This window comes from Falco rusticolus, chromosome 1, assembly GCF_015220075.1.
Source record: "Falco rusticolus isolate bFalRus1 chromosome 1, bFalRus1.pri, whole genome shotgun sequence".
Taxonomy (NCBI): Eukaryota; Metazoa; Chordata; class Aves; order Falconiformes; family Falconidae; genus Falco; species Falco rusticolus.
The window spans coordinates 12193547-12208818 of record NC_051187.1 but is presented as its reverse complement, the minus strand read 5'-3'; the positions used below and the strand labels follow the sequence as shown (position 1 = coordinate 12208818).

General features: G+C 38.8%; 1 protein-coding gene across 2 annotated transcripts in view; it reads left to right on the top strand.

Annotated features, from left to right (window-relative positions):
* The first annotated feature begins 451 nt into the window (after window positions 1-451).
* Window positions 452-15272, top strand: part of TBCD (tubulin folding cofactor D) — a 129570-nt gene continuing 114749 nt past the window's right edge. Inside the window, exons 1-8 of one of the 2 annotated variants that reach the window (XM_037409815.1) lie at window positions 452-565; window positions 848-1058; window positions 4219-4269; window positions 4470-4567; window positions 5280-5381; window positions 7007-7153; window positions 7976-8031; window positions 11887-12019. In XM_037409815.1, coding sequence (XP_037265712.1) covers window positions 866-1058; window positions 4219-4269; window positions 4470-4567; window positions 5280-5381; window positions 7007-7153; window positions 7976-8031; window positions 11887-12019 — 780 coding nt within the window. In that variant the 5' untranslated portion in view covers window positions 452-565; window positions 848-865. The remainder of the gene's footprint in view (window positions 566-847; window positions 1059-4218; window positions 4270-4469; window positions 4568-5279; window positions 5382-7006; window positions 7154-7975; window positions 8032-11886; window positions 12020-15272) is intronic. The other variant, XM_037409824.1, reaches the window with a different exon arrangement.

The window sequence follows — 15272 nt, the reverse complement described above, 5'->3', positions numbered from 1 at the left end:
TTCCCTTTTTTTCTGTAGTTGTAGCTTTCAGCATTCGATTTTTGTATCCAGAATTTTATAAGGTTTAGATAATGAGTTATTATGTTAACCATATAATAGACAGTTTTGGCGTGGCTAGAGTGAGAAATGGAGAAGGTCATGGATAACGGTGTAACCCAGGTGCCTTCCACACGCCTTTTGTGCCCTGCGCAGCACTGAGAGCGCTGCGGGGGCGCGGGCAGGGCCTGGGCCGCCGCCCAGCTCCAGGCGCCTTCCCCAGCTCGCTGAGGAGCCGCAAACCGCGGGCTCTGCGCTCCGGCGGATCACGGAATCGGCAATAAACGCTGCAAAGCGCTCCGCCTGCCAGGACCGGCCGCCCCCGGGCCTGCCGTCTCCTCAGCCCCCCAGCCCGCCCTGCGGCCCCCTCAGCCCTCCCGCCAGCCTCCCCTCAGCCGCCCGCCGGCCCTGCGGCAGGGGCGGAGCCGCGCGCGGGAGCGCAGCCGCCGCCGCACCTTTTGGTCCCGCGCGGCGCCCCGTAGGAGGGAGGCGGGGGCCGGGGCCGGGGAGTGCCGTGGCCGTTGCCGGGGTAATGCGCGCGGGTCGCCCGTGGCGCGGGTCGCCGTGAGGGGGCGAGGGGGCCGCTCGCCCTCCCCGGTGCCGCCTCCGGGAGCCGGTGGCTGTGCGGGCCAGGCGGGGAGGGCCGGGCCGGGCCGGGCCAGGCCTGCCGTGGAGGGGTGCGGTGGGCCGCATGGCGGCGGGCGGGGCCGGGCGGCGGCTCGGCGTGAGACGTGTGTGAGGCGCGGCCGGGGCGGTCCCACTCCGGGACCCCCAGCTCCGGGACCCCTGACTGACCGGCCGTTCTGCCCAGTTGCAGGGAGCCTCGGGCATGGCTCTGGGCGAGATGGGTGGCGCGGCGCCCGAGCCAGAGGATGGCAGGAGTCAGGAGCCGGGGGTCGCCACCACGAGAAGTGTCCTGGAGAGTTTCACGGAGAGCCAGGAGGTCAGGGGGCTCATCGGTAACCTCAAGGGGGTCTTTGGGGACCTGGTGACTCGAGAAATGGCCGTGGAAAAATTCCTAGGTGAGCACATCATCCAAAGGGAGCACGTTCTTGTGTTGCTTAGAGCATCTTGCCACCAAAAAAGGTCCAAACTGTTAATTTTCTATTGGTGATAATGCTGGAACTTTATCAACAGGTAGTTTAGAGTTATTTTTCTACTCATTTGTTTTCCAGATATCTGTACCGTTATTGTAAGGTATTTAACTGCTGTAAATAAAGCCCCAGGTCTTAGATTTAAGACAACTGAATTCTGGCCCATGTTTAGCTTCCAGTTTCCTATTCAAATGCAGACAATAATTTAGTTGAAGATTGTATGTCTGTCAAAGCCATTTTTATACCTGATTACTTGTTTAAATTTCTTTGAGCTTTAAAGAGTTAGTTTCATATTTTTAGTTTCATAGGAAGTATGAAAGGCAGCTGAATCCACACAGATCTTGTAATTGTTTCTGAGTGAAGGCAACTTAGATCTTAGTAACAGCTTTTTTGCCATAGAACAAAAGCTGTTCTGCTTCTGGACCTCAGCTGAATGTACAAGTGTTATAATTATGTACATGTAGCAGTGCCCTAGGTAATTAGCCTGTTATAAAGCACATCTGTGTATTGGAGCCAATATCCTGACCGGGTGATTTGCATGTTAATGCAAGGTTTCACGTATTTACAAATCAAGCTAGCATTTTGCAAGTATTGTTGCAAAAATGGTGAAATTGCAAAAACTTGCAGTCAAAATATTGAGCTGGTGGGTTTTTGACAAAGAGAGGTAGACAATAAACCAGAAACCCCAGAATTTGGAAATTTGACCCTGCAGAAGCTTCTCAGTAGTATTATACTCAGTTGACTTAACTGGCTGTTCCATCTGAGGAGTTTAATGATGAACATGTAACTTCAGAAAGCAGTAGCAAGAACACTTAGATTTGTGTTGATGATTCAGTGTCACAGGTGAAATGGTAGACTTTGGGATAGAAAAGTCATTACTGAAAAATTCTCAAGTGTCTGAAAGGACATCTTCTTCTCCAACAGATCATTTTGTGATGCCTCTCTGTCTTCTGTATCATGTGTACTGTCTCTGTGTATTTAAATTGTATTTATGAAGTTTCTGCATGCATGTCGTTGCTTAGTAAATACAGTGTTAATATCCTTAAAACTGATAGGTACTGTACATGTTCAATATTTGATTATAATATTTAGTGTCATATGGTATCATTTGATCTTTCTTGGGCAAAATATCCCAAATATGGTAACAGGCTTGGTGTGGCATGTAACATTGACGCTTACGGAATACCTTTAATCCATACGCAGATAATGCCATAATAATCAGTTATGTATCATATATGTTGATATTGATCATATATCATAATTATAAAAATTATCAGATTTTGATGCAGGTCTCCGAAACATTCACAAAAATGTGTTGTTCATTTTTTTTGGGAACTGTTAGAAATGGAAGCTTGGAAGATAGTTTAATCTGCAACTATAATTTTGTAAGAAAATTTAGGAAGATCTTTTTTTGAAATAATAGCATTAGAAAACCTGTGATTTTTCACTTCATTCTTTTCAGCATTTAGATTTAGGGTTTGTTTTAGATTAGCTTGCCAGACTGATCTGGGCAAAGAATTTGGTAAGATGAGGAATTTGCCGTTACATTCCATTTCTGCTTGAGAGCTGTTGCTTTGAGTGTTGATGGAATTTCTTGTATTCGCTAGTTCTGTTATTTGTACGCAGCTTAAGGTATCATCAATTACAGTGGGCAGTTATGTGATGATTAGGAGATCAGGCTTTCCTCTTGACAGGAGACAGCACTATGGTATCGGAGTGGAATTACACGAGTTACTGCAAGGATGCTGTTGGACTGGCTGGTGTCTTTAAAGTGGTTGCGCATTGTCATCCACTGGTCAGCTACAGCACTGTCAAAGCTGAGTTATGTCTTAAATCTAGGTGTTGATGTGACAAGTGGAGAAAAGGGATAGTGAGCAAAATTGTTTGAGAGAGAAACAAATGCAGGAAAATGAGAGGGTAAGAAGGTATTTTAGTTTTGTAATTAAAAAGCTATTTTCTGATCAAATACCTGAGCCAGGCAATCCCCAGTGCAATACTGGATCACTTGATGATCTCTTACAATATCCAGCTTTCATTCCTGTAGCTGCTTTTTGTTGATTCTAGGTTTAAATTGAAATGCTTTTGTTTCTAAAAGCTGTGGCAAGTTGTTCCTAGTTTTTTTTTCAATATTCAGTTTCAACTTGTCTTTCTTCAAGTCAGTTCCCAAAAGGAAGGTAACATATTATTGGCAAGATTTAAGTAATGTGAAAAGTTTAGAGGAGTACAGATAGTAATACCTACAGTTTGTATTTGTCAGGTTAAAATGTGTCAAGGATTCTTTGTTCTTTGCTGAATTATTTCCTGCAGTGCCTATACAGTGTTTCAGTACAGGTCTGCAGTGGTGGAATTATGTCTTTAAATGTGTTCTGGGCACGGGAAGGAAGATACCCAGGTATCCAGGGAGGGTTTCCCCATGACTCTGTCGGCCTCAGAATCAGAAAAGTGTCATGGTACTACACTTCTAGATGTTGAGGTATCTTTGCGTGTGTGTGTGTTTTTAGAGGCAATCGGTAATTTGACATGCTAACAAATAGAACACCGTGTAAAAGTGAGTGGGATTCCATATGTTTAGGAGGAATATGTGAACAGCAAGGCGGGGAAAGCTGTAAAGCAGCATTCTGGTCACTGTGTGAGTAGGAGTGCAGTGTGAAGCTGGTATGCCTGGAGCAGCTAGTCCACAGTGGTTTAATGTCCTCTGTTTGCAGAGTTCCATCAGAAATCATGTGCTGGCAAGTTGTGCTTAGGAAAGGAGAGCCGCAAAGAGCTCTGCACTGAAGGACAGCAGCAAGCGGAGTGATTGCTTGTTTCACCTAGCTGTGAGATTTGTCCATAGTAATTAGAGAGACCCCTGGAAGGGAGTTTATGATTCAGTGTAGGTAAATGATTGCACTAGGGAAGGGGGAAGACTGTATTTTTACAGTTACTTCTCTGTAGTTTTCTTCCTTCTTGACCTTGCTTACGGATGGTGGCAGCCAAGGATGCTGAAATCTTAAGCTAAAGCTGTCTGGAATCAGGCTGTATCTCACAATTAATGCCTGTAAGAGCTTTTAATTTGAATAGTTTATTACAGATACATTTTCCTTTTCAGGTATAATGGACAAGTACCAGGAGCAACCTCACTTGTTGGATCGCCACTTAGGTAGGAATATCTTCTTGAAAAAAATTTTGAATCAAAATCTTGAAAATATGTTAAACTAGAAGGTCCATATTTGCATTACAAGATTGCTGTGGCTGATATTACTCATTATATGACTACTGTCTCCCTCTCAGTTCTTAGGAGTATGAGAAACTGTAAGCTAACTGCATGTCGTCTCACTTATTTTCCTCTCCTTTCATTAGAATGGATGATGAATTCATTGTTGGATATAGCACGAGACAAAGGATCTCCTCCCCCTCTAGTTCACCTGGCTTTTAAATTTCTTTACATCATTACAAAGGTAAGAAAACCCCAAATTTAACATTCTGTAACTGCAATGTTTTAAGTTTCCAATATTTTCTTTGCTGTTTAACTTCTAAATATGCCACATTTTCAAAAATAGTAAAATAAATAAACGTCTAAGTAATGCAATGAAATGTTTTAAACTGTACTGTGAAAGATTAGTTCTTTTTTTGTATGGTTTTCATGATAGCTTATGTTATTTAATGATCCAGAGTAGTAAAAATCAAGGTCTGACTGCAAAAAGAATTGCAGATGTTGAGATACTGAGCGACAAAACAGTCATAATGTTAAAAAAAGAGAGTAAAGTATGATGAAGAATTAGATGGACTATGGACTTTCCATCTGAGCATAAGAAAACGTTTTTTGGCTTTAAGGATTGAATACTGGGATAGATTGCTCAGAGAGGTTGTGGAGCCTCCACCCCTGCAGATACTGACTATCCTACAGACACGGTCCTGATCAGCCTGCTGTGGGTGGCCATGCTTTAGCAGGAGAGTTGGGACTAAAGAGTCTCCAGAGGTCTCTTGTTTTAAAGTTAAAGAATTATCATTCCATTAGTTCTTTCTGAAGGTATTTAACACTTTAATCCATATCCTTACTGTTCTTGCTACATGAGGGTCATACACAAGAAGCTCCTCAAAGGATCTTTTCTTCTTCCTCAGTACTTGACCATGCCAGATAGCTTACTACATTTTGAAACTTTTTTACAGGTGAGAGGGTACAAACTTTTCCTCCCACTGTTTCCTCATGAAGTAGTTGATCTACAGCCTGTTTTGGATCTGCTTGTAGACCAGAATCCAAAAGACTCTGAGGTGAGAACTTGCTGTGCTTTTTGTTTAACTTTTGTTTCTCCAGCAGAAAAAGCTGATGAACAGTATAAGAAAAAAGTCTGGAAAGAAATGTATAAAGCAGTGATACAACATCCTGCCCGGTGTTAACATCTGGATTTATTATGGAAGTCATCTTGTCAGAAAAGAGGTGTCTTTTTGAAAGGAGAGGTCTTAAGTTTTTCTTTCATGGGATATGTTCTAAGGATTTAGAAGTGATGGTGATAGAGGTGCAAGTAGAATCTTTATAACCACTTGTATAAGGGAACAAATGAATTGAAACAACAGTAATAAGAAAGGCTGCGAAAGATACTGAACTTCTAAAAGGAGTAACTGCAAAATTCTCTTCCTGCTATGCGTATCATTAACAGTCACAGTAATTTAGCTTGAAGTAATAAAAGTAAAATCACAGGAAACTGAGTATTTAGGTTTTACATATTTATTCCTATTTCTTAATGTAAAGAGGCCGTTTTTTAAACCTTTGAGTTTTGTCAAAGTTGGCACGAGAACTTCTATTTTGATGAGGAAATGAAGATGATAGTTACTTGTCTTTTTTTAATTTCATGAAGTGTTTTATTGTTACCCAGTCTCCCAACATCTGTCTTCAGATCTGTGAGGGGGTTTGGGTTTTTTTCTCCTTTTCATTTGAAAGGAGGGAGGTGAAGATTTGAGAAAATTGCACAATTATGGCAATAGGCATAAATCACTTGGATTTCTTCCTGTTGATAATATATTCCTGGATGTGGAAAACTTAACACAGGATTTCAGATATTTTTTTTTTACCTGTTTGTGATTTGAAAAACAGTGTGACACCACTTCATGCTGTGTCCTGATTTAAAGTTTTATTTGGCTGGGAATGTTCTGTGCAGGAATTCTGATTTGACAGATTATGTAAGCAAAGAGTTTTTAAGCAGGGATTGAGATCGTAGAATGGCTGGTGTTGGAAGGGATCCATAAGGATCATCGAGTCCAATTCCAAGATACTGTAGTTGATATATTTTTGAGTAAGGAAAAATAATTCCAGAAGGCTTTAATAAGGCTGAATTTTAAGAGAGATCATCATGTATTATAAGTAGCAGAAATCATGGATACGAAGACAATAATTGCATTGCTGCTCTAAATTAATTTTCTAATGAACGTCATAAATTCTGACCACTTTGCTGTTGATGTAGTTGTACTGCTTTGAAAGTTCCTTCTTGTCTGTCTCTGAAAACACACCTGAAGTTGTTTCAGTAAACCCATGAAAGCAATACGTAAGAAATGAGGATGAAAATGTTTCTCTCATACTTGTGACTGGAGGCGAAAATGGGCTGCAGGAAGGAGAAACAAGGGAAATTGCAACAATCAGTTTTCCTTTGGGAAGAAAATAAACTTATCTGGATCTCAGGTCCAGAGGAGAGGGTCTGTTAATTTTGTTACAATTTTCCTTTTTGGAATCGCTTGTAGTTCTGTCTCTTGTGGTGTTTCAGAGCATTCAGGTTTGGAGTTTTCTCTTTTGTCATCTTACTTTGGAAATTCTTGGAGCTAGTGGATAGCTTGTGCTCCAGGTACTTTGTTGGAATATACTCCAGAAAACGGAGTACACATTTTGTTTTTCCATTTTTTTCCAGACTTGGGAAACTCGTTACATGCTTTTATTATGGCTCTCCATGATATGCTTGATTCCTTTTGATCTGGCCCGTTTTGATGGAAGTATAATTTCTGAGGAAGGGCATGCTCGTATGCCAACAATGGATCGCATACTTAAAATAGCAAAAGTAAGTATAATACATCTTGTCATACTTTCAAACCTGTGGTATTTTTCTTAGGCTTAATCTTTCAACATGTAATAAATTACTGTCTTTTCAGAATATTAAAGTCCATATTTTCTGTACCTAATCTCTAAAAAATTTCTCCATAGTTTTGGAATCTCAGCATGTTCTTTGCTGCTTTAGTGTCAGATGAGTGTTACTTGTTTTCCCTGAAGTAATATATTTTTTATGACTATCTGATATGAATGTGTGTCTTTGATTACATTAACAGCTTTTAGCATTTGAAAATACTACTATTTTTTTCTGCAAGCTAAGTTTGATGACTTATATAGGAAATTAGTGTTTGATCAGGGTGAGTAAGTAGCATTGGAAGCTATGACCGCATGAAGAATTTTCAACAGAGATAATGATGTTTCACTAGGCATAAGCCAAAGTGGCTAACTTGTCATGCCTTAGAATAAAACAACCCTCTCCCCCAAAATACCTGAACAGCTTAGGTATTTGACACTTGCAGCACATCAGTGGCTTATCACTTGCAGGCATGTAGTAGCACAAATATGACTGTAAGTTAAGGTTTCAGTAAAGGTAAACTTGCTTTGAAAGACACTTTAGAAGGGAGACTTTCTTGCCTGAGATATGGTTTGTTAAATGGGGATTTTAATTTTTTTTTAATCTTAAGCTCATTTTGTAATCATCATAATTACATAATTTATATACTCATAATGTTTGTCATTGTACATGAATATACTACCTAATATTTACAAAGTTATGTAGTTGTTAAATCTACATGTATGAATTCTTTTACAGTTAGTTTTCTTTTATCTTTAGTGTTACTTGGTTGTCAGTGATAAGGCTCGAGATGCAGCTGCTGTACTGGTTTCGAAGTAAGTCTCTTTCGTGCTTCTTGGCAGAAAAGAAAAAAATCTAGCTCCCATTTCTCCTGCCATTTTTTAGTCTGACATACTACTAATGATAGTGTTGGGAGGACTGGAAGTTGCCAACTGTATGTGGGATGTTAAACTTGCTTGAATCAGATCCAGTAGTGTGTTCATATTGAAAATACTGTATTTTCTTCTGCTTGCTAGAGAAACAGTATCCATCACAAGTGATACAGGTCTTCACTCTTATCAGGATGCTGTTCAGGTTGCCTTCTAGGGACCCGTTCGTGCTACAGAGTTTTGGAAAGATACAGTTATTTACCTTGCTCCTGATTTTTGCAGTGTGTTGCACAGTAAACAGAGAATTGGTATCTAATATTAATGGCTTGATGTTTCCTAACAGTATTTCAGTTATGTAATAGGAAATAGTAATGCTAGAATTTATTTGCTTAATTTCACTCTTGTAATTTTCTTCATCTCTCCTCCAGAAAACAATCTGTTTTCTTAGGTTTATTGTTATCAAGTAATTCATCAAATGAAACAGGTGTAGGATAATGGAACTTTCTAAATCCCATTGTTTTACATGGTTGGTGTTCAGACACTGAGCAATTTGTGACAGAGGTGCATTTGTTCTGGCATTTTTTGCATCACTTCAGTAATACTGATGCTAGGGTTGTTTATAAATTTGAAATAACGAACTTCTGTATCTCTTCTTTCTTCTCTTAGCGCGTTTCTGGAGATTGTAGTTTATTTTCATACGCATCACAAGTGAAACCAAAGACCATAAACTGTGCTAGTACACATGTATCTTCTTTTTCCAATATATATTACAGTACATATTCCAATATATTCTAGTGGAAGAGGGCTTTAGTCAGCTCAGTTTGTCATTTTGGTTTTTCTTTTTTTTTTTCTTTTTAAAGCAGGCAACCCCCTGAATCTTTATGCTTGCATATACTATATCTACACTAGAGGGCTCTGCCAACGTAGTTTTGAGAAGCAGATGCTCTGTAGGGTAAGGAAGATGAAATGATGATAGGGGATGTGGGTAGCTTTCTGAACAATAGAATCGGTGTTAAATGTTTTTCTCTGGATCAAGGCACAAAATCTGTGGGATGACTTGTATCAAAATAGTTGTTAAATGTAACATTTACTGGAGCAGATCCTAACTGTCTTTTTGGGAAATAACTCTGTACTTACTTAAAAATTATTCTGACCTTCAGTCACAGGACTCAATGCTTTAGAAATTTGTATTTAGTGAGTATAATGCTACAGTTCTGAATCAGATGACAAAACAAACACTTTTTTTGTTTTACAACTGACAGTGTCATGTGGAACATTCATGAAGGAGCTGAGAATAGAATCATAGCTCTCTGGTGACTAGTCCTGTACTTTTCTGATTTCTTTTGAAATATTTCAGAGCAAAATCTAAGTGAATACATGAATCATTTGAATAGTCTTTAATAATCTTGCATGTTACATATTTCTATGTGAGAGAATGTAGGTTTGTCTCCTTATCCTAATTAGTTTTTGCAGGCATTTTGGAAGTGATAATTGGAAGTTGCTTTTCAAGTATCTGCATTAGTAATCTGCCTTGTCACAAGTTGACGGAAGCAGAGGATTTAAGGTGAACGTGTGACATAGAATGATTTACTCTTGAGCATTCATATGTGTCTGAATGTGCCCTTTATCTTCTTTGCTTTCTAAAATCCCAGAAAAATACCCTAATCAACCAACTGTGGTAGGCTTTTGAAGGTACATCCAGTATTTGGAAGCCTTCTCAAGTAAGGATGACAGTAATTTAAAAAGATGCTTTCATCACGTTATACTAATTGAATTTGCACTTCATTTGCACTCCAGGGTATCTGCATAACTAAATTACTAATGGAAGCGTGTATATAGTAATGTGATTGACTACAGCATTGCATTCAGCAAAACCTTGTGTTCATGCAGTGCTCACCCCTGGATTTCAGGGGGATTTCATAAGTGCCTTGCATCCTAATGCAGGGTACTATGCAGGTGTGTTATTAGCAGTTGTGTTATGTTCTTTTCACCTCCATTTTATTGGCTGAACTAATTTTTATTAAAAGTATGTATTCATAATAAGGTGATAGAATACATTCAGCTGGTTTTAGTAGCAGCTGTGTCAAGCTGTGTAAGGCTGTAATGGGAGCAAAATTATTATTTAGTGTACTTATAGTTATTTAGTTTATTATGAAAACATATTTTCAAAATAGCTTAATGATTAAAACACTTCACCAGGAATTAGAGGATCTGGGTCCAAGGCCTCATGGCCTTGATGCACTTGAATTCACTGCTTTCACATCCCAAACCAGTTCTTCAATGAACGAACATAGTTCTTCTGAGATGAGGTCACTGTTTCATCTTCTTGAAGTTAGACTGCTAGATAGGCAGGAACACAGAAGTCCCGGGACAGACAGAGAGATAAGATACAGGAGTCTAAGTCTGTAACATGCTGAGTCGGAAACTCCCTGGGGAGGAAGAGGAAGTCTGGATTCTGGTTCCTGCTCTAAGGAGTTTTTGAATTTCAAGTGAAGTTTAGAAATGCCAAGACCCAAGACATCCTGTTTTCCAAAGTAATTTACTTTTCATAGGGCAAAGGAGCTGGAGTTTGATTCATGAATTCTCTTTTCTGTCTGTTCAGTGACTTGGTTGCAGTAGGAGGAGATGAGGCTTATCCTTATCTTGTTTCTAGTCTGGAGGTTAGGGCACTCCTTTGAGAAGGTAAGGTTTAAACTCCTTTGGGCTGAGAAAGGCTCTAGGAACCAGTTCATCTGCTTCACAGGTTACTTCCCTTCCCTGCGCTATTGTGCAAAAGGCAGCTTTCTCCTTGCTGCTCTGTTATAAACCAAACCACCCCTCCCCAAATCCTCATTGTTCTGTTGCTGAGCACAATAGATAACGACTTTGAAGGCAATTCAGGTGATCGTATGTCTGCTCGCAGTTTCCTGTGTTGACTGTATTTAATATTCCTTGTTAGCTAGCGCTTGGTACAGTTACCCATTGAACGTGTAGATGTATAAAGTAACCTGATACAGGCTCAGCGTGCATCCTTCTTTAAGCGCTATGAATTGTACTTTGTGGGCTTTCCCATGTACCTTGTTTCCTTTGATTGCACTGAGAACAAAGTTTCTTAATTTAGCCTGAATCTCTGCTGCAGCAGGCCCCTGATTGTTAGGTGCTGAGAATACTAAATTGGATAAGAGAAGCAGGTGCCCTATCTGGAGCTTGGCTGGCACTGATGGTGGCTGCGTATAGTTTTATGGAAGTAAAGTAGTGAACCTCTTTGGCTTTGAGATGGGTAAAAATGCATCCCTCATCCCATCCATTGTGTTAAATAACAGGTGTTTGACCTTTTTAAATATTTAAAAAAAAAAAAAAAAGCACCCTGATGATTACACTTTACGGGCCTGGCTGATAACAGTGCAGTAGGGACCAACTGTTGATTTGCACCGGTTTTCAGATTTGCAGAATAGCTGTTCTTAGTGAGAGAGGTGGAGAATCTTGTACTTATTTCAGCTTTTTTTGCTAATTCTAATGGAAATACTTTTTACATGGGACCTTTGGAAACTTTGTTGCTTTACGATTAGGATGACAAATCTCTAGAATCCAAGTTTATATATTGTTTTGAAGTGGAAGTGAAATTCTGGGTCAGAGCCTTGCACAGAAACAGAAAGGCTAAACATATGATGGTTTGAATTCTTCTCACCCTCAGTGATCTAGGAAAATATCAGTTAGAGAATTGTTTTTAGGAACTGCAACTAGTTTGGATAGCAGGAAAAATTAGTTTTCATTGAGTCATAATGTTAGTAACTGAAGTGTTTTGGTTTTTTTCTGTCACAGATTTATTGTCCGCCCTGATGTCAGGCAAAAAAGGATGGCAGACTTCCTGGACTGGACACTTTCGATGTTATCTAAATCCTCCTTCCAGACCATGGAGGGGACTGTTGTTACGAATGGCATGCTCCAGGCCCTGGTAAATACTGTTTTTCCTTTAAAAGATAGATAATTGCATTTATGATCTGCTATGGTAGACCTTTAATAGCAAATGCACAGAGATGTTCCTGTTCATTAAAAAAGGATAAGATAACACACAGCTAGAATTTCTTCCACAACAGTTTTGAAGATGTAACTTCCTGTGCATGTATATTTTCTTTAAGTATTATTGTCATCACCGAATGCAAATGAAGTTGCCAGCATAGATACTGATAAATAACTCTCAAAAATGCTTTAAAATATCTGATTGTGCATCAGTAGTCATTTCATAATTCACTTTGGGTTGGTTTTGCTTGATTTTTTTTTTTTTTTTTTTTCCCTTCTGCTTTGAACTAAACCCTTGAAATAAATTAAGAAATTGGAACTGTACAAAATGAAGAGGCTGGGCTTCTGAAACTGTAGTGGTCTTTCCTAGACTTTACAGAATTGGTAACCAAAATGCAAGTGATTCTTGAAAGTTGCATCCATTCTTCTTCAACTGAAATATTGTTCTCATTAGTTTTAATAAGGCATACTAAACTTGTTAGACAGTGTCCTCCAATAGTCTGAAAAAATGCACCGTTTCCCATGTTTTTGCTTGCTAATCTGAGTAAGTTTTTTGTTAATGCTCCTTACCTTGTGGAGTAGCAATAGTTTATGACTCAAAAGATCTGAATTCTTAGTTTGGATTTTAAAATTTATATACTATGCATGGAAAAAAATCTGTAATACCTGAACCACTACTATATGATAGCACTCCTCTTGTACATTATAAGAATATCTTTTTATAAAAGCTTTCTTGCAATTTTACACCCTTAAAAGTGTTGGTGTGCATTTTGAAATACCGGAATAACAGTTTTTGTATCTGTTCCACTTACTGATGTCCAAATGTACTTGTGTGGAACGGGACAGTTTGTGTGGCTGGGTGGAGTCGGTCCTTCTTGTTTTTGTTGTTGACCAGAGTTGAGGTAGTGCAAGCAAAGAAAGATGACATGCTTTTTTACAGTCTTTGCACAGGTTTAAGGATTTGCTGGTGTTTGTATGAGTTTCTGTAATTTGCATAAATTTGCAGCTTTTTTAAAATAATTGCTATGAGGACTTGTATGCCGTACGTTACTAAACATCAAAGCAAAGTTCTGGAACAAGTGTGTGTGGTGTGTGGTTTTTGTTTTGTGTGGGGTTTTTTCCATTTTTTTTTTTTTTTTTTTTCCCCTCTAGCAGCTCTTCCAAATCAGAAGATACAAGAAATAATCTATATTTAGAATGACTTAGGACTTGCTGTTTAAGCAGGAGGAAGCAATATTTGTATGCATTGCAGTATGTTTCAAAAGACAGAATGATGTTTCATCATTTTATTGTCAGATCTGGAAAGGGAGACTGACTGCCATTCTGCATGCATGATGAGACCTGTAGGATGTATAATACATTAGTGTTTTGTCATAATTCCTTTGAGTTTGGCTTTGGCTCTATCCACCTGTTCATTAGTGCATACTAAGCGAAACAGGTGAATACTTAACAAGTAGAATCGAAACTAGAACGTGATACAATATACCTGGAAGCAGAAGCCTGCCTTCTTGCATTTATATGATTTCTTTTCTCCTCTGTGAGGTAGGAGAAGGTATTTATCAGCCCAGTGTTATTTGTGTCCTACAGCTCGTAACACCTGTTGCAGTTGGTAGGTATGAGCAGACTGAATTTTTAAAGTCTTCTTGTGTTCAGTCTTCAATTTTTAGTTTCAGTTACTACAATGAATTATATCATTAGGGAATAAAGATTTCCAGAATGATACATATGTAGGTATGTGTATACAGACATACATAAGTGGCATAGGAAATATTTATTTCAAGAGTTTAATATTAATAATTTTGTAACACAGTTGTAACAACAGAATGTTATTAAACCAAAAATATCTGCTGAAAATAAAAGCAGTCTTTAAAACAAGTTTACATGTAACATTTTCTCTGAAACAGCCAAGATTCTAGCAGTCTGTACATAAACATAATAAACAATTGCTAAGTGTGTAAAGCAGAACACATCCTATGAGAGACAACTAAAACTTGTGTCAGCAAGCTCAAAATTCTTTGCCCTTGGATTCCTCCAGCAATTTGTTACTTCAGGAGTCAAACTGTAGTTGCCTGGCCATTTCTCACTGAACAAGCAGGAGAAAAAAAGACCATTTTTCAGTGTCCAGGCAGTACAGCAAGGCAGCTTTTGGGAAAGTGGTAGGTTTCGGGGATGTAACCCACCAGGGTGGGGATAAAAAAATCTTTCACTTCATCAGATCAGTTTAGGGCTGCCCCCTAACAGTGGATTTCAGTCAGGTTATGGTACTATACTGCTTATGGTCTGCATTTAGGAAATAGCTTGTAGTGAAATTGGCATGGCAAAACTGCTTGAAAAAGACCTGAAACTCTTGCATTTCAATGAACTGAAACTGCAAGTTAGGTACACGATGAGTGCTTCGACGTTGCTGCACTTTGATCTGCCTCTTCGTGGCCTTAAGTCTTGGTGATTAGGTATGCTACTGTTTAATCTAACTCAGCGTTATGTGTAGAACAAGTACTACTGTTTCATGGTTCTTGTTGAAACACGCAGCCTGCATTACATATTTTAATTCCACTGATGCTTTTTTCTTTTTTTTCTTTACACCTGTCGTCAGTAATATATCATTTCACAACAGGTGTGCACTAGCAAGAATCTTTCCTTACAGTATTTCAGATTTGGTTTTTAAAACTGCCCTCTTTTGTTGCAACTAACGTTGCAGTATTGAATTAAATTCACTTTTATGCTTGGATACTTTGTATATCTGAAGGATTATAAATGTTGGATTAATTAGAAATTACTACATTTTTTTTATACATTTGTTTACTTGAAGGAAACTTCTAACCTGTTTCAAGAATCTGCATTTTAAATTCTCTTGGTCTGGAGGTTTGCTTTTAAACCTGCCATTATATCAAACAGCTTTTTAGTTATTGCTGCAGGGTGTAGCACTCCCAGTTCTTGCGTGACAGAGATGTCATCATGTTGAGGTAGCCTTGGGCATTGAAACTTATTAAACCTTATTTGTTTTATAAGTGATTCAGTATACAAGTGTGAGTAATAATTAAAAAAAATAAAACGCCCTACACAGTGATCTGATGAAACTCGAGAGTCTTAAGAACAGGGCATTTCCCTGAGCTGTCTCTAATGCAAAAGTTATTTAGCAATAGCTACATGCTTATGTAAATTTTGCTCCAGGGAAGAAAGAACTCTCT